General features: G+C 43.1%; 1 protein-coding gene across 4 annotated transcripts in view; it reads left to right on the top strand.

Moving 5' to 3' along the window:
• The window catches only part of SORCS3 (sortilin related VPS10 domain containing receptor 3), a 279,259-nt gene that overhangs the window by 106,605 nt on the left and 153,033 nt on the right, over positions 1-19,621 (top strand). For all 4 annotated transcript variants that reach the window (XM_068688547.1, XM_068688550.1, XM_068688548.1 and 1 more), the window contains one exon: positions 14,252-14,351. In XM_068688547.1, the coding sequence (XP_068544648.1) occupies positions 14,252-14,351 (100 nt within the window). The remainder of the gene's footprint in view (positions 1-14,251; positions 14,352-19,621) is intronic.

Raw genomic sequence — 19,621 nt, forward strand, 5'->3', positions numbered from 1 at the left:
GGTCTTGGACCCAGCAGGAAGACCTGCACCTCATCAGACCTTTGTTCGTCAGGGAAGAGGCTCCTTAGAATCACTGCAGCACAACAAAAGTCCGTCGTCTTGAATTGTTCACCGTGTTTGTCTGGTGGTGATGAACAGAGGTCACAATGTTGATGCAAGGAGTGCAGAGGTCAGCACTGGGGCAGAGCTGAGAACAGGTCTCATCTCCCAGCTAACCTGTGTGGGGCGAATTATGCCCTGTTTCGGAGATGGTGCTCTTGCTTAGAGGTTGAGTGTGGGCAGTGACTATCCTGACATGAACTTGGACCAAACTGCAATGTGGTGGGGTCTAGATAGTCCCAGAATAATAAACATTTTCAGCAGTGGAAGTGTGTTTTTTTGGGTTCAGTATTTGTAACTAAGGAGACCTGGAGTTTAGACTTCACTTTCTCTGCCCTTTTCCAATGTTTGCATAACCTTTTTTAAAAAGTGAGTCAAAACATTGTGGTCTTGCTGAAAGACGTGATTTCAGACTAACTTTCCTCCTGCCAAATTTAGGGACTTGTAAGTCTGATAGCTCGATACTGGAGCATTACAGCCCGTGACTAAATAAAGGCTCACTGTTTGCTCCTTACTGAAATGGTGTCGCTGTCTGATAGCGTAGAACAGATAAAAGCAGGGTGAAGTTTCCATCCAAATCAGAGAAAGGGTCTGTTCAGGATGGAAGGTCTGAACATGGCTTACTGGCAGTCAGTAAGGGAAAGTGGAGGGAGTGTCTTTTTTTCCTAGACTGGAAAATGAAACATTAGCTTGCAAAGCACTTGATGGGAATTTTCTCAATAGCTCTAACTTTGTAGCATCTGTTTCATTTGAGCAGTAAAAGGGGAAGTCTCAGGGTTTAGAACAACAAATTTTGGAACAGCAACATGCTGAATGTTGAAAAAGACTCTCGGATCCAAAATTCAAGGTGATTTCCAAGCATGCTTCTCTCTCCATTGCTATCTATTAATTAAAATATTAATTATATCAGGGAGTAGTCACCTGTGAAGACAATGACCATGAACATCTGGGCTCAGGAGTTGCTATCTCCCAGCTGAAATGAGGGACAAGCCTGTTTCCTTCCCTGTTCACATCTGAAGAATGTGCTTGGCCGCACTAGGAGGGAGCAGAGAAGCACTCAAACAACTGAAATCTTCTTGGTTTGATATTGTACAGACACAGAGGTTGTCAGCATCTGGCCTTCGGCACATTAACAAGCAGCTCTGAGGAAATGGGAGCACTGTTGCTAGTCTGCAGCTTGGTGTGAGGACAGGTCTGTGCCCATTGCAGGCAGCATCAAGGCTTCCAAGCTGTGGATATTTGCAGAGCCATTGATCTGAATTCTCCAGCTACAGGTCACAACTAGGAGCCATGCAGCCTCTTTTAAAACAATCTTGGAGTGCGAGTTCTCTTAATGATGTCTGGATTGTTATGAGAAAGTATTTGCTGTACAGTAACTTTTCAGTGTTTTACAATGTAGCTGCAATTTAAGAAAGATGTAAGGGACACCTGGGCACTGGTGGTTGGAGAATTACTGGAATGTGTTTGCGTGAAGGAGCACCTGCCTGAGGATGCCCAAGAAACTGCCATCAACAATGTAAGCTTTGCTGTAGGACAGCCTCTGGATCCACCGCCATTCTGCGATGTTCACAAGACAACCCTAAGTTTAGTACTCCCTGTCTGTATTCAACTTGCTTTGAGTTTTTGCTTTCCTACGAGCTATCCAGGCAGCATTTAAGAGCATGCAGCAAAATCACATTTAGAACCTGTCTAGAAACCACGATCTGAAAAACTCTGCCTCTTTATCTTCCCTGTAAGGTTGCAACTCTGATATTAGCTGGTGACAGCAATTATTGATGGTGTCATTAAGGATGAGATCCCATTCCCAGCAATTCATTTAATATTTTTTCCTTTTTTTTTTTTTTTTTCTGCAGGGATACTGATAAGCGGTGGCAGAATCAGATTCTAAAAATAAAAAAGGGGGAGGGGGGGGCAGTGATGTGGGGGGTAAAAAAAACATATGTTTATCATTTGCCCTCATCTGTGAGGAAGGGAGATTAATTCCTGAAAATATTTTGTGTACTAGAGTTATTAAAGTGTAATTTTTGTAAAAATAACGACTTGTAGCAAAAACTCATCATTATTTACTTGCTTCATCTTCAGCATCGGTTATGTAGTGAAGTATGGATGAAGAAATAACTCCTTCAGCTAGCACTCCCAAACACAGTTACTGTTGGCTTGAAAAGACAGCTGCTATTTCACCGTGCTACTCTGATTGTTGTAAATGCTTTGTTTAAAGCTTAGCAGCTGTGTAATAGATGCACATGTACATGATGTAATATCTCGTTCTGTGTTCCCTCTTTCAATAATCACAGTGCTTGAGTCTCAGTATGAACTGTATCGATCCATGATTTTAGCTCATTAACATGGAAACATTCCCTTACGTCTGAGTCGAGCTTAAATAACTATGCATGTCTAAAATGGAGTCTGGGGAAAGGCATTTTTTTGACTGCATGGGCTGTGGTTGATATTAAACACACACCTGAGGGGTATTAGAGGTATGAAAAGGCAGGGAAGGGATGAGCTGGGGGAAGTTTGGTGGAAGTTTTTTATCTGGCTAAGTCATGCAGGCCAACTCTGTGCCTAGTTAAGAGTGGGTGACAGGGCTGCCTGAAGGTTGTGAGGAACATTGAACCCTCCACTTATGGATGTAATAGGTAGTTTATTTCAGAAATATGCTAACTAAGGGTCTAATGCTAAAACACGATCAGCTGAGGAGTGTACTCAAGGCAGCGTGAATCCAGTAGGTTTCCTGTCTATGCCCAATCCCAGAGATCTCCTGAAGAGATGGAGCAGGGGAAGGAAGTTCCTCTGAGCTGCAGGCCACCCATCACTGCTGGGACTGCAATAAGTCACAGAGAGGCACTGCTTTCTCTACATGTTCTTGTGCTCAGCATGCTCATACACCGCTGACTGACATCTCAGTCATGACTAAAGGCTTTTGTTGGAAATACTTGAGGCACTGTGTACACCTTCCTCTTTGGTATGCGTTTTATTTTCTTAACTGTCCTCAGAGTATGAACCTTTAGAGCTGTGCACAGACAAGCCTGCAGAACTGCCCCTGCTTCAAGTGCTTGATCAGATCCTTGTCGACTGCATGGGGCTTGTTTTCAGAGAGTTAGTGTGCAGCCTGCAGGAAGATTCATTCCCAGAATGTTAAAGCTGATGTTAAAACAAACCACGTGCTTTCTGGAAAGGCAGCTAAAAGGGATTAGGAAATAGCTAATGATGAGCTGTCACTGCGTCCTAATTAATCACAGGCTATTGCGATCTGCCTGCTAAAAGATGGGTGACCCTTTATGCTGACATTATCCCTGGGGTCTTAATAGTGCCCTTCAGGAATGTAGCATCATGATTCATCTCCTTATTGCCTTTTGAAGCATCAGGTTGAATGAAGCATCAGGTGGAATGAAGAAAAAATGCCATATCTCTCCTGTGCTTAAATAATTAGACTGAGAGAACTTCAGTGCTACTGCTTTAAAACTGTCCAGGAGCTGTGAGTGAATCATGCAGGGTTAGAATACAATTGAAGACACCCTGGGTGCTTTAATGAGTTTTGCTCTTTTTTTTTTTTCATTTTGTTTTGTGTTTTTTTTTTTTTTTTTTTTTTTTTAAGCATGGATCCATGGATGCGGAAATGTGAACAACAGTTAGCTCATCAACAGGCAGATACCCCGAGTGGGACCGGAGCCCAAACTCAAGTAGAAAGCGTGGACAAAGGCCCAAAATATACTGAGTCGTAGACTTGAAAGCTAGAATAGGCAATTACATTGATGTACTCTGACCTCTGGCATAGCACAGGGCACGGGGCTTCACATAGTAATTCCAAACCATCTGTCATGGCTGGGAAAGTGTTGATCTCACTTTACAGTTGAAATATCCACAAGTATGTGCATTTTTGAGGGAACAAAGGCTATCTTCTGACCTAGATGGTTGTAACAGCAAAACATGTCACCAGGTGTAGCTCTCACAAAATGCTTGCAACCACGTTGGAAGTCTGTGGCAATGCTGGATCCTTGCAGGTCTCCCAAGTCAAGTGCCTCCATTTCTTTTGTTGCTTCTCAGCCTCAGATATTGTCCCTTGTGAGTTTGGAGGGGATGTGCATTTCCTTGTGCTCAGTTTACTATTCCTTCATTAAAATGACAATCACCGAGCCATCTCCTGTGGGATGTGCAGGAGCTGATTGACTTTTCAAGCTGTTTCCACTTTATTGATCTTCTGTCTGAAAAAATTCCAACAGGTTTATTCTCCCAAGACAAAGTGTTTTGTGTTAGATGAGCCTCTGAGTGCCGAGCACAAAAGATGACAGGAAAAGGAGGCTTTTCTGGGGCAAAATTAAGCCTGAGCCAACTGTGGTTTGAAAGATATTAAGCAGTGGGGTCTTGGGGCACAGCGGTGCAGAGATGTTTCGTCATGAGCTGTCAGAACTGCCCAAAACTCACAAGCAGGTGGGCAGGTGGGTTTCCATGTTCAGCATCTGCCATATGGATCCACAATCATTTATTAACCTTCATAATAAACGCAAGGTTACCTCTTTGGAAACTGTAAACACACAAACTTAGATGTCAGTGTCTACATTTTGAAGAAGCAGTAGCTTGAGTCAGTTGTTGATAATGCACATAGAATGGATAAGTCTTGCACTCACATAGTGCTCATATGAAATATTTCCAGGCAGTGTAGCAGTGGTTTTAGCTGTGTTATGAGAGGCTTAATCCAGCTGCTGATCTGACTGTTGCTAAAGCCAATAAACTATGAAAGATGACTGCTTTCTTCATTTTTTGCATTTTTATTCACATCCCAGTATTTCCCAACCAAAATTCTCCACTCTGAGGAACTAGGAGAGGACGTAGCAGCATAACTCTGCTGTTTAGATGTGAAAGGGAGAGAATCCTTTTGGGACTGTTGAGAATAATCCTAGCTTTTATTGCCCTGGGACCATTCTGTATAACCAGGCCTCCCTGCAAAGCAAGTGATGCAGCCTGCATAAAGGCATTGTCAGCTGCATGATCCACCCCGAGAGCTCTTTTTCTCTTGTGGATTATGATGTCTGTGTTTTGAGATGCTCAGAAACATTAGCATATAGTTCAGGAGGCTAGGAGAGTTTGCAGACCCTGTCACAGATGCTCCCAGATATTTCAGTGGTAACTGGAATAAGCCTGAAGGGATTCAGGGCTGTGCTGATTTTATGTTGTCCTATTTATTTGTTTCTTACTGAAAAAGAACTTGTGCAGGGGACAGTTCTGGTAGGAAAATATTATTGCCAAAACAAGCCAAAGCCGCAGCAAAATACCTGTTCTGAGCAATGTTGGCCTGAGCCTTATTTGTGTTATTTATGCTTCTTAAGGAAGCCAAACCTGCGCTGTTGCTTTGTCTCATCCTTGCAGGTTTGAAATTCTGAAGTGTCTTAAAAATGCAGAATGCTCACAAATGTAAAACTGAAACGCTTGCAAAATGCTAGCATTTTTTGTTAACGTAGATGTTAGTCTACATTAAGTATATAGAAGGATAACGTTTACTGACCTTTATTGTGTAAATTAGCAGAGATCTGTCAATATCGTTCATTCATCTAAATTTAATGGGGTCACATTGACTTTATCTAACTGGGGATCTGATGCTGCGTTACTACTTCTAAAACAGGAGCATGTAGAGACTGTCGTGATGTGACTGGAGGTAAACATAGTATCCTATCACTAGAAGGGACTTCTTGCAACATATGGCCTCTGTTATCTCAGCTGCATCTCATAAGGTTTTTTTTTTTTTTTTTTTTTTTTTTTTTAATTTTCTTATAGAAGTGACTCAGGTTCACCCAGTGTTCCCACAGTAGTGCCTACCACTGACCCCGAAACAGGCAGACAGCGTGTCAAAGGCACGTTTCTGGCCACAGCCCCCATCCTGGTGGTCACAAGTGAGCACTGGTGTTGGTATCTCTAGCTGGGAAACTGAGATTTGAGTCGCGTGTTCCCCTCTGAGTGATGTGACGACTGTCAGACCATGTTGCCCAAAGTGCACAGGTCCTCTGGATGTTTGGAAGGAGGTCTCTGCTGTCCACATTGAGCAGAGGAATGGAAAGTTTATTGGTGGGGCAGTTCTGTAGTCTCCCCTCAATGTTTTGTCCAATCCACATTTAGGAGGAGTTTCAGTTTAAATACCCCTAATAGCGTGGATGTGATACTGAACCTCTACAACTTCTTCAGAAAATCCCACAATCAAAGCACTTTCCTTTTGCTAAAAATAATGCAAATTTAAAATGATTAGCTAGTTAAGAGAATCATTACAGAAGCATTTTAGCTATAGTAATAAAAGTGGAAAAGGGTCTGGGAAGGGCTTTGTTTCTAATTAATAATCTAATTAATATCTGATTAATTAATGAGGCTTTGTCGTGAAAGCTGCCTTTTATCTCTGAGGCTGTTAAAGTGTCCTCCAGACCCAATTTCTTGAATATGTTTTGATAAGGCCAGCTCTGTGCTGAGTCAGTCAAGTGGTTGGAATTGAATCAGTATGCTGCCTGATTAGGGATGCATAAAACACCTCTTTGGAAAATTAGAATATATCAGAATCAAGAACACGATAAATATGTCAGATTTTTTAGAACAAATGGGAAGTGAGTAATGATGAGGTGTAGCTCTTCAGAGCTGTATAAAAGTAATGCTTTTCCATAAATTTCACAGTAGTGAAATGACCAGAGCAGAAAGAGGAGAGACCTCTACGAAGCCAGAATGTCTTAGCTCCAGATCATACCTTTCATGAGAATTGAGCTTTTGTTTTGGTTGGTGTCTACAGGGATGTGGTGTCCTTGTCTCAGGTCTGACTTGGCAAGCAGATGATTTGGATTCTTATGACCCTTCTGAAGCTCCTGATGTGATTATTATAGGATGCATATAGAATAGTTCAGCTGGAAGGGACCTTCAAAGGTCATCTCATCCAGCTGCCTGACTTCTTTAGGGCTAAACAAAGGTACATACATACATATCATTAAGGGCATTGTCCAGACATCTCCTGAACGCTGACAGCCATGGGACATCAACCACCTCTCTTAAGAAGCTTGTTCCAGTGTTTGACCACCCTCACAATAAGGACATTTTTCTTTATATCTAGATGGAACCTCCCCATGTGGAACCTCCCCATATGGCTTTGGCCATGGGGACAGTGCAAAAATACATAAAAATATATAGGGTTACTTGTTTTCCTGCTTTTGGCTGAGATACAATTAATTTTCTTCCAGGTAGCCACTATGGTGCTGTGTTTTGGATTGAGGAGAAAATTAATGCTGATAACGCACCGATGTTTTAGTTGTTGCAGAGTGGTGCTCACACAGCGCCAAGGACTTTTCAACTTCTTGTGCTGTGAGGGGGCTGGGGGTGCACCAGGAGCTGGGACATACTCCCCACTTTTTGGGAAGAAGCCATTTTGCATTTCCTGAGGTCTTTGTTTCTGTTCTTGATTCTGCCAGAAAACATGGGAAACCTGAATCAAATTTCTCTGCTTCTATCTGTTCTCTTCTCTTTGCAGTGCTATAGAATATGTATAGCACAGAGGCATCCTCAGATCTTCTGGCACCTAGTTCTAGAAATATTCTCTTAAATGTTGTTATTCTGTGGGACATGTCAAACAGAGTGTTGATACACTACAACGAATGATGTGATATAACTTGTGATCTCAGGCAGGATGGCTGAGGTCCTTCCCTTCGTTTGTGCTGCCAACTCAATGCAAGAACTTTTTCTAATTCATTTACCGTGGGAGAGATACCTCACCTTGTTCTAGCCATCTAACAGCTGAGCTCACGCATTGGTTGCTATGGTCTGCCTTTATATTAAATAAAGGAAGACACCTTAAGAAAGCAATGCACCCTCACCTATTTTAGGATGAATGAGTCATTCTCTGAAGTTAACAGTCTCTGTCTGGTTACAGAGGAAATATGGATAGGCTTGGGAAACAGAGTTAAATACCTGGTTCAAAGGTAGCTAAAATTAAGTTGAGATAAACCTCTGTGGTATAGAAGCTATGGATTATTACAGTGGAAATAGCTATTTTAGTAGCACAATAGGAGGTCCCAGTTGTTTGTTGCTTTTGTGCTTCCTTATTGTGGGTTATTTTGCAGCAGAATATAAAGCAAAGCTTAGGAATGACTCCACCTGCAGCCTGCTTGCTTTGATCAGGATCCTAGTCTCTTTAAACGCAGAGTATTTTGCAATAGGCTTTTAGACCCAGGTTTTATTGTTCGCTCTTGCCTGCTATGAAGTGTCAGGATCCATTAGTTTGGTTACTGCTCTCTACAGAGGAAAGGTTTTGCCATCCTTTGGCAGAAGCAAAATGGCCTGAGTTTCAGAGCCACATTTAGCCAAATCTGTGTCCCACAGTAAAGGCGTACTGCCTCTGATGTAGGTGTGTGACAATGTGTGTATATATAAATATATTATTTATGCACACATATATAAATACAATGTGTGCGTACATATCCTGCCTATACTTAGACACGTTGTTCTGGATAGTGATTACTGGGGTTATCCAAAGCACCCCCATGTTCCTATGGCACAAGAAGAACAGAAGTGGTGCAAACACATGCTTTAAAGTTAATGCCCACTGTCACTGTAGGCTGAATATAGAAAAACTACATCTCCAGAGACTGAATTGATGCCCATCTGAGCCATCATTTCTACAAAGCAATGACTGCTTGTGTGAACAGCTCCCCTGCCTTGTGGGATGGTGATCAAATGAAACAGTGATGAGGTATCACCCACTAGAAATGTGACTGATGCTCATATCATCTATGCTTTATTGCCCGTCAGTCCAGAAGTGTAATATTCTGTATCCTGTTGGCCAGCCTCTGAGGCATCCAAAGGCTTCCCAAAGACTCATATTGAAAAAACAAGAGAAGATACCTTTGCTGGAGGAGGGGAAAAAAAAAAAAAAAGCAACACCTTATGCTTGTTTGGTTTATATTTTCTTCTGCAGACTTTCATTACTGTCCTTAGTTTTCTTGAGAGGGGAAGGGATGGAGAGAGGGAGTTGTTCCTGTTAGTAGCTGTAAAGATCTTCTGGTACCATATTATGGTCACTCTGAAATCATGGCTGGGTGAAAACAAGCTCTCAGCACAGCAGATGTTTTGCTCTGCGAAGTGAAAGATTCACAGAGTACTGCTCCTTGGATTTTCTTGGTTAAGTAAGCAGGCACAGCCCCCCAGGGCTTCCATAGATAACTTTATTGTAAAATGTCCAGATCCAGACTTTTGTCAGCTGGGATTACCCCAGGGGATGGTGGAGCTGGACTCTGAAGGAGCCTCTTCTTGGTGTGCCAAAGCTTCAGAGAGGCCTGAAGCTTGGGGTGGGTACTTTGAGGGAGAGGAAGGGAAGGGAGAGACAAACAAATTTTCACAAGCAACCGAAGTTTGTCAGCCTGACTTCTTGTGCTGTGCAGTTGGAGTCTTTGTGGTGTATTACTATGTGAGCTGGGTTTGAACGTTTTCCTGCAGCTGGATGCTCAGAGCTGTGCCTGCTCTCGTGTCTCATGGGATTTGGCTTCATGCTGCAGCTTTTCACTGAGCGTGAATAAGTTTTCTCTCTTTTTTTGCTGGCTGCTGGTTTTCATGAAACTTGTAGAAACTTCATTCTCTAGGGCTTTTGTTTGTCTGTCAGACGGGGAGAAAATTGGCCAATGGGTAAAAGCAAGAAGTTGTTTGGGGGGCATAGGGAGACAGGCACACTGCAGGCAGACAGTCTGCAGGCACAGGAGAAGAGAAAATGTTAATCCTGGCTGAGTGTGCTCCTGCTCTGTGAGGCACCCAGAGGTGGGATGTTCTCCTTGCTGACGTGGGGCCGTGCCGCCACGTGGCTCTCAACGTGGCGCTGCGGGTGTGTGTGTGTGTGTAGATCTTGTATCTTAGGAAAGATACAAGAAGAAATGTGTGTGTAAGATCTTGTATCTTAGGAAAAAGGTCGATAATCTAAAATCAGACCCATGCCTGCTCCTTCTCCTGTGTGGACACAGGCAGTGAGAGTCACAGAAGCAGAGGAGAAACCCCCTGACGGGAGAGCTGGTTGCATGCACGTGCTCCAGGAGGTTGATTTGTCCCTCCCAGCCATCCAGCCCCACTGTTTGCACATCTTTTTGCACTTGGGAGACTGATTACACTTTTAGCCTATCCCCATAGCTGAGGAGCTAAGGCTGCAGACAAACAAACTCCCCTTTGGTCTACCTGACAGTGCTCTGAGATGGAAACCATCAGAAGGGAAGGCTCCTCAAAGCAATTGGGACAGCATCATCCTGCTTCTCCATACCTTTGCTTCACATCGCCGTCCCTGGGATGAACAAATCTCATCACGATATTGGAGTTTGCTGGCTCAGGCCTGTCTGGCAGAATCACGGGGAAGCTCAGGCTGAGCACTAGAGGAATAAGGTGGATTTTGTTAGCTCTCAGTGCGCTGATTGATGCCCAGGTTTGGTGGAGAGGAGCTTCTCCACCTGGTGAGCTCATTGAGCCCTGCTGTGCTGACTGTGGGATAGCAGCTGCAGCAAGGGCTAAAACACCTCATGGCGTGTCAGGGAGATGGTACTGGAGTCAAACAGATGGTATGATACTATAGCTAGTTGGGAAGGAAAATAATTATGGGAGAATTTGCCATATCTCAGTAAATTATTTGTTATAAATCTTACTCTTCCAAGGGGAATGCTCAGAATTTGGTGCCAGAGCATGTTTGGGGAAAATCACATTTATTTATTTGATTACACAAATACTACGATTTTGTTGTATTGGATCAAGTCTTCATCTTAATCAAGACCAGTGAAGAGATTCTTCCCCATGGCTGTTAGCTACTGCTGATAATAATAATAATCATCATAAAAACAAACAAAAACCCACAAAAAACAACCCCCTCAGCAACCTTCTCCCCACCCCCCCCAGCAAACAAACAAACAAAACCAAAAAACAAACAAAAAACCTGAATTGGGTTAAACAAAAGTTCATTCAAGACTGGACTACTGTCCCTTGAGTTCTACTGCTTTTCACTGTGCAGTCTTTTTTTTTTTTTTTTTTTTTTAGTATTGCCAGCAGCATGGTTTGCAGGCTGAAATACAGGATAGAGAGGACAGTGAAATGCTGTAAGATCAAGGACAAGGATACGTGGGACAAAATGCATGGACTGAGTTTTTATAGGCTTTGTATATATAGCCAGAGCCTGTTCTGTGTTATAGCAGTTCCGGTGCTACCAGTGGTTCAATAAGGCACAACAATTTGTTTTATGGAAATATTGTGTATAAGTATATATGCACACACAAGTTGATATATGAAGACTGTGTTATATATAAAAATAAATAAATAAATGTGGCAATGCCCTTGCAGATGATAGGACCCCAGTCATGGCCTAAGGGAACAAGTCAGAGGAAGCAGCTGGGCAGGGTCACTTAGCCATAAAGAGTTAAACCCAAAGTTAAAGCAGGCATTGAGGGTGTCACTCGTGGAAGAGATCTTTTCTATCAGCAAGTCTTTTGTCAATTTTACACAACTAAAGCACCTCTCTTCCCCTCTGCTGCTTTAACAATGTGCTTTGGTGTGGATGCTAATCAGAACCACGGGTATGACAGAAGATGAGGTATCCAGTCTACTCACATGGTTAAACAACTTTAAGTACATGTGAGCTAGTTTATTTGCAGTTAAAGTCTTTAACTGCAAAGGTGAGTGATTAATAAAGGTAAAAGATTGAAGTTAAGATTAAAAACGGAGGTGGAACAGTTCAGTTCCACCTGCAGGTCACATCTCTGAAAACAGTCAGGCTTGGGTTGCTAAAATTAGGCAACAAACTTTTCTTTTTGTGTGCTTAGTAAATACTTGCTTTCAAATTAGGGAATTCGGTGGTGTTAGAAGTTTAGCAGATTCGATTATCAAGCTGTATACTTAATGATTTAAGAAGCTGAAAAGGCTAATTGTAGATGCCTGCTTTTGAAAAAATGCACTATTACCTATGCAGGCTTTCAGTTTCTTCATCTCTAGAATGGAGATAATATTTCCCAGTGCACCCCTTGGGACTTTGTTAGTTTGAATGGATTAACACAAGACAAAAGCCTCAGCTTTTGGGAAAGTGCTATGGAAATACAGTATATTATTGTGATATCCTTTGAGACGTCTCTGTGAAGCCAGTGGTGACTGTCATGATAATAAAGAAAGCCTTAGAGAAGCTAACGAAATAATGATCCTACTTCCTTTCTAGCTATTCTTTGAAAGGGCAAATGCAATGAGTGATAATGGTTTAATGAGAGAGAGTCATTAGGGCATCCAGCCTGCATCTTTAGAAGTGCAAGGCATTTTGGGAGATCAGAAAATGACTCGGAGAATAAAACCAAAGTAGCTCCGTGAGAATATTAAACCCGTATTTGTGTTCTCTTTGAATGCTGATTGAAACCAGTGATTTCTTTCCCCGGCTGGTGGCTGGTACATGTGTACTCGTGCAAGTGGCTTGTTCAGAGCTTCAGCGATGTTGGAAGAGGGAGCCCAAGGAAGCGGCTTAGTACGTGCTGCCTGTCACTCACCGCTCTGAGCTTAGTGTTCACAGAATCACAGGATTGTCTAGGTTGGGAGAGACCTCAAGATCGAGTCCAACCTCTAACCTAACACTAAGTCCTCCACTAAACCGTATCACTAAGTTCAACATCTAAACATTACTGGGAGATTTCTGACCTGTTGGAGGCCTTGTGGAGTGCAATCGGTTGGCCTGGGTTATTTGGTTTTATCGAGCTGCTCCGATTGCAAGCCTTGCTGGAGGGGGAAAGCTGCTAATTTGTGTTGTATTGATACCTGGTGAGACAAAAGTTTCAGATGCTTTGTGTGGGACACTGACATAGGAATACAGCATGTGATTGTGAGATGTTTCTATGAAGCCCAGTGAGTATCAATACTGTACATTAGTATAAAAGGGTATTAAGTATAAATATAATAGCTCTAGTTTAGTGTTAGAGCTAAACCACAGCACGCAGAATTTGTTTAAGACTTGAAGCACCACTACTTGCTGGGTGTTCGAAGGAGGAAGCTTGCCTCAGCCCATTTAAGGAAAGAACCAGTTCCTCACACATTCAGAAATTGTGTTTGAAATAAGCACAACAGCAAATGTGCTGCAGCGACATCTTTGCTAAAACAAGCTTCAGAGGTTCTGTGACTGCCAGACTCAGAAGCCTGACACCAGCTACCTGTTTTTGCAGCATGGCTCTTTGGGTGTCGTTCTGGACTGCAGTGGCAGTGAGGAGTGTGGCAGAGCTGGGTGCAGACCCTGGCATTGCTCGGTTCCTGCAGCCACTGGAGTGGAGGTTTGGGGCTGCTGGGCACGGCAGCACTGCTCGTGCTGGTGCCATGAGGGTGATGTGGGCCTTTGCCCTGCCAGGCAAAGAATCGAGGGTCGGTCTTGGTGCTGACCGCTGCTCAGCTGTGGGATCCTGGCCTGAGTAGTTGTTGATTTGTTCTAGTAGGAAAAACCTTGTTTGTTAAGAAAAGCAGAGTGTGAAAGCAGACGAGAAACAAGCGGGGCAAAGCGGGGTTTCAAGCATGCCCACAAACGAGGAGGAGGAAGCTACAGAAAACCCTCTGTGACGAAGCAGCTCTTTTCTCCAGTCACGAATGGGTAATGCCACCCCCAGAGCATCTGCTCCTCCGGGTGGGATTTGCTCGTGTAGGGGCCTGAATCTGTCTCTGTAGCTCAGAAAAATTAAATGCCTGGCACGGAGTATGATGGGGGTGATTGAGGACTCAAGATGCCAGTTTAGGTACATTTTTATCTAGACGTGAGTTTAGCTGTTACAATTGTGAGCCACATTTGGATTCCCATCTCAAGGCGAAAATCAGCCTACTTAAAATTGTTGTTGATGGGTTTAATTTGGATTCTTCTGCTGGATTTTTCTGAAAAGAGAATTTGTGCTAAGGGTCCCACACCTGTATGTGAGAGCAGAGCCTCCTTGAAGCCCACAGAGATCTCCATGAGCGCACCACAGTTCCCCGAGTGCTGTAGGATCAATTGATGCAGTGACAGACCCTGTCCCAAAGGCTCAAGTTTTCTTCTTGCCACCCTGAATGAAGCAGAAAAGCCGAAGTTTTAAGAGTAATAACGCTCAAGCTATAACTTTGAGCATCTGTTCGCAGTCATTTCCTGCCCATAATAACCACATAAACTCTTTTTGTCTCCTCTTTTCTCCAGGTCAACAGACTATGGCACTACCTATGAAAAGCTAAATGACAAAGTAGGCCTGAAGACTGTGCTGAGCTACCTTTATGTCAGTCCCACTAACAAGAGGAAGGTAAGGGAGAGCTGTTGAGCTGGTAGCTATAGAAACAAAATTATGACTCTTTGTTCCTTCCGAGAGGAATTATGATCCTATAGTGGAATCCATTGGCAATTCATCGGAGCTTGAATTTGCTGTTCAAGTCACACTAGTGCAATTCCATGGTTTTCAGTAGAACTGTGCCTGTTTTACTGATGGTGGGGATGATGTCCTTAATCTCCTGCTGAAGGGGTTAAATAAGTAAAAGGTGTTTTTTTTTTCTTTTTTTTTTTTTTCTTTCTTCTGACTCTTACACATTAAAGAAGCTGAACCCACACAAATGCTTCCAGGACTCTTGCTTGCACTGACTTATTAGCTAATATGCCTGTTTGCCTTCTCTGTTTCTTTATTATTAGCAATAACAGAGAAAAGATATTTCTTCCTAAATTTGATGCTTGTGCTTTCCCTGGCTTTGTGGAGAAGTTGGAGGTAGAGATGTAAATGACATTTTCATTGGTTACATCATATAAGGGGGCCGAAAGGAGAATGTGCTGGGGCAAGTGGGTGGGAGACCTACGATGTGATTCGGCTGTGTAGGAGAGAAGATGAGGTCACAGCTTTCAAACCCCCTGCTCCTGCTTCCCACATGATGCAATTAGGGCTTAGGCTGGCTCACAGAGCGCAGCCCAGGAGTTACTGCTCAGTGCCTTTTTGGTTTAAAATTATTGCCTGTGCAGATTCAAGGGAGGTAGTGGGACAAAGGTGTTCCCAGCTACCCACAGAAATAAACACAGGAGGGCTGCAGCATGCAGCTAACTGCTGGCAGTGAACGGAGCTGTTTGGATGGGGAGCAGCACGTTCTGTTTCGTCACTTCCAAAGGGCCCAGCTCTTGTCTCCCTCTTTAGGTTTCCAAACTTGTATTCTGCTACTCCTACTATTATTATTACTGACACTGTGTTTTCCATCGTTGGTCAGTCTACAAAATTTTCAGGATTGATGTTTATTTCAGTGCATGCAATCTTAAGGCAGTCATAGCTCTGATTACTATAGGCAGCAGTATGTGCTTTTGGATATAGAGAGGAGAGCGAGAAGGTGGTGGTCAGAGGTCAGTTTAAATTTTTTTTGAGTGCAGAAATGGAATTCTCATAAAGACTGCCTTCGTTTCTTTGTTCTGAGCAAAATGAAATGGGGGTGTTTCATAATAACTCTCCTGGCCTTAATACCCCCTGCCAAAACCAGCGTGGTGGGTGCTGAAGAGTTAATTCTTGTTCCTTCTGTTTCCAAAGCAACTCTGCCCACCTGAAATCGGAGGCAATATGCTCAGTTACAAATCCTACGTCACTGGTGTAAAGTCTCCCTCACAAATTGGGGGTACAAGGGTATATGATTATCTTTAGCATTTCTCAAGCTATCAAGCTCTCCAGATTAGTGGTCTTTTCTCTCTTTCCTATTTTTTTCCTCACTAATAACACATATCATCATGTAGTGGCATGCAGAACTATCTTTACCCTCTGTTTTCTTATTGCAGATGACAATTTGTATTGGCTTATTTTTTTTTTGGTCTTATGTTGTTAAGAAATGATTTCTGGACCTGTCTGTCTTCCCCCCTCTCCTCCCTTCTGAAAAATCTTTTGAAGCAGAGAGGAGCTGTGAGGAAAATCCATAGGAAACCAGCTTTAGTGTGGCTGCTGTGGGAACAACTTGTTTTCATTCTTTCCACCTCTGCTAAATATAAGGACACTGTTACTGTGCATGGTTAAACAGGTGGTTTGTCTGAACCTAGAGCTGACCGCTTTGATCAGCAAAGCGATAAATTCATAAGCATAAATTCAGGTTTTTAGAAATTCTTGGGGAAGATGTCACTGTATTGGAGAATGAGGGATTTGTCAGATTCATTATTATCAGACTTATTTTACACCCACCCACAAGGTTGTGTCTGGCAAAAAAATGCACTTAGGTTGTAATTTTCTTCTGGTCTCTCTGGGTGAACATTGTTAAAATGGCCTGCAGAGTAAGCATCGCATTTTTACTGAGCTCCTGAGGGCAACCATCGATAATGAATCACAAAGCAGTTGGTGAATCTGTTTTACCCCAGCGGACAAAGTCTGGATCCCTTGTGCTTCCCCTCTGACAGCGGGAGTGCTGCCCAATGGCACACAATGCGGTGATCTCCTGTGGGCCTCAAAAATAAATCTCTGAGGCAATAAACAGCAGGAGAAAGATACCACGAACAACAGGGCCTGTGTGCACGCAGTGAGTTGTGCAGGCCCTTTCCAGGCAAGGTATTTTCTCCTTAGCCATCAGATATTGGTAGGACCTTGTGTGCCTCAGCTCCTGTCGATTTCTGATGGGTTGCTAGCACTGTCTGCTCATTAGCGCTTAGAGGATTAGGAGTTACTTGGAGGAGGGGAAAAGCTTTCCATACATTCATTCCTAATTGATTTACTAGTGAGAAGGATAATTACCTCTCAGCTACCCTGCAGAACTACAGTGGGAATTACCTGTCAGATTTCTTTGAAGCCCTGAAATGCCTCTCTTCGGCTGTTAAATAGAAATTATGCATTCAGCCAAATGCCAGTTATATAAACATCATTTACCTGAATTGTGGCATAACCCTGGGCTCATTTAAAGTATGAGGAAAGAGGATTTAAACACTAGCTTTTTTTCTTTCATTTTCTTTTAAAATAAAAGCTTTTTTGTTTCCTTTTTAATTTTTGGTGAGTACATTATAAGTTTTTTTTTTGTTGTTGGCTTCTGTCATATTTCAGTGCTCAGTGCTGCCAGATTATGGTGGAGCACTGATTTCTCAATAACATCACTGTTACTGCAGGATTGGGGGATTGGATGGGACCGGGCTTGAAATGCAGGGTTGGAGCAGATGGATGAGGCACGGGTATAACCCAGGGGCTGGGAGCATGTGTCATTCCCCTTTTCTTGGTCCTGAGAAAGACACAGCTGATGCTTACTTAACCTGTATAGGAGGGCATAAAGCCCTCAGGGATCTATTCTGCATTGTGGCACTCCAAACATTTGTGTTTTTCTTACAAAGTAGTTTACTTTCTGGAAGAAATACTGAGCTTAATACAATGATGTGGTGAAGTTCTGGATCACGTACTGCACAGGGATGTTGGACTTGATGACCTAATGGTTCCTCTGGCCTTAAAATAATGAATTCTCTTTGGGTTTTATTCTCTCCTCCACAAAGTCATGTCTGAGCATCTGCTATGTAACATTGATGGCAAAAGCAAGTTCCCAGCTAGCTTCCTGTATATTTGTTCTTCCTCTTTTAAACTAAAAACTCTTGTTTCAGTTTAGGTTATATTTTTAGTCAATATTATTCATTTCATGTTCTCTTCATGCTTCCTGATAAGCTGCTCCTGTGTATTTTTCCCATCCCTCACTGGAGAGCCCCAGCACGGTGTTGAATATTGGCCCCGTCTGCATCTGGTGTCCTGCCATATTCTAAAACATCCTTCCTGCCACAGCAGACTGACAAATGCTGGAGCAGCCTGAAAGCAGCTGGCCCCTTTGATCCTCTGAGAAACACATCAGTCCCTATTGTTCATCTGTGGGCAAAACGACAGTGGAGACATCACGCGTTTGTGCGTGAAGAGGAAAGCAGTAGTAGATGCAGTAGATGGGGGAAGAACTGAAGAAACAGTCTCTGGTTTTATCATGGTGATAAATCCAGGGTGGCCTTAGGTCTCCCTGGCTTTGCTGCTGCTAAGTACCTAGAAATCAGGCTCAGTTTGTCAACGTTCGTTGGTTTTACATGTTGCCACTGGGAGGTATCAACCCTCCACAGACCCAGAGTTAATAAAGGCACAGAGCCTCATAGGCTGAGCTAAGGTGGCTTTAGCTGCATCCTCCTGTGGTGCTGGGCAGAGGCAGCTCCTGATCCCAAAGCCCCTGCTTGCAGCTGGTGACTTATTCTGCTGATGGCCTGTTGGAGCTGAGATGGAGGATGTCCATGCAAGCTATTTCCTAGAAATTGTAAGTAGATGTTTGGAAAATGCTCTTTGCCTTTGTGTAATTTGAGGTTTTGCGGTTCATTATTTTTATTTTATTACAATAATTTAAATTATTACAAGAGGAAATGGCCTCAAGGAGAGGTTCAGGTTGGAAATTAGGAGAAATTTCTTCTCAGAAAGAGTGCTCAGGAATTGGAACAGGTTACCCAGGGAGGTGGTGGGCATCCCTGGGGGTGTTTAAGGAAAGGTTGGACGTGGTGCTTAGGGACATGGTTTAGTGGGTGATATTGGTGGTAGGGGGACAGTTGGACCAGATGATCTTGGAGGTCTTTTCCAACCTTAATGATTCTGTGATTTGAAATGGGACCACCATGAAGTACTGCCATAAGGAGATGAGTGGACTGTGGTCTGCTGTAAATCCATAGCCTCTGGCTTCACCAGAACAGAAATACTTCCTACTGTGAGCCAGGATGACTTCATCTTCCAGTGGAGCAGCTGCACTGTTCAAGCCCTTCTGAAATCTGAGGAGGTTGGGGTTTCACAGCTCTTTTTGCAGCTGGCCAATGTTCATATGGCCTTTATGTTGGTAGCTGAAACTGCCAGGCTTGTACCTGCTCTTCTGGCAGATGCTTGGGCTGTTTTCTCTTTCACTTCCACATTAAGAACTTGTGAAAGTGAAGAGGAATGTTCCTTAGATGAAGAAAATCTGCCTTGATTTCCAGATGATCATTAGACCTAGTGGTCTCTTAAGTCCTGAAGGCAATTTCTTTCTTAAGAGTTCCTGCTTGGAGCCCTAGTGAGAAGCCAAGGAGCCTGTGTTTGTGATATTCCCATACCCATGAAGATGCTCTAATTGGTAGAGTGTATTCCAGGACACATCTTTCTCTTCAGTGCATCCACCCACACGGTTGTTTGCCTGAGAGGCCCCATGAAGAAGTATCTGCTTTGGCACAGCCGACGTACACATTTTAACAAACCTGATAATTCTGTGGCGAACTTCAGAAAGGCAAAATATTCCTGTATGCTCAGCAGTACACCTTCCTGGCAGATGAATGGGATAGAAGGTCAGATGGCTGTGTGCTCTGAAAAGCTGGGGCTCACAAAATGCATAGCTTTGGCTTTTTCTTTTTAACCCAACAGACTCTATCTTTGTCTGTCTTTAAGGAGTATAACAAAAGGCTGCTTTCTCTGCTGGGCAGAGATCTCAGTTCTCTGCTGACCTTTAATTTAATGCTGTATTTTGGGTGTTAGTTATGTATTACTAGAGGCGTCTTTTCACAGCAGTGTGGGAATTAGAATTGTTTATTTCTTCCAAAGTGCTAAGGGAAAAAAAC

This window comes from Anas acuta, chromosome 7 (assembly GCF_963932015.1).
Source record: "Anas acuta chromosome 7, bAnaAcu1.1, whole genome shotgun sequence".
In the NCBI taxonomy this organism is placed as follows: domain Eukaryota; kingdom Metazoa; phylum Chordata; class Aves; order Anseriformes; family Anatidae; genus Anas; species Anas acuta.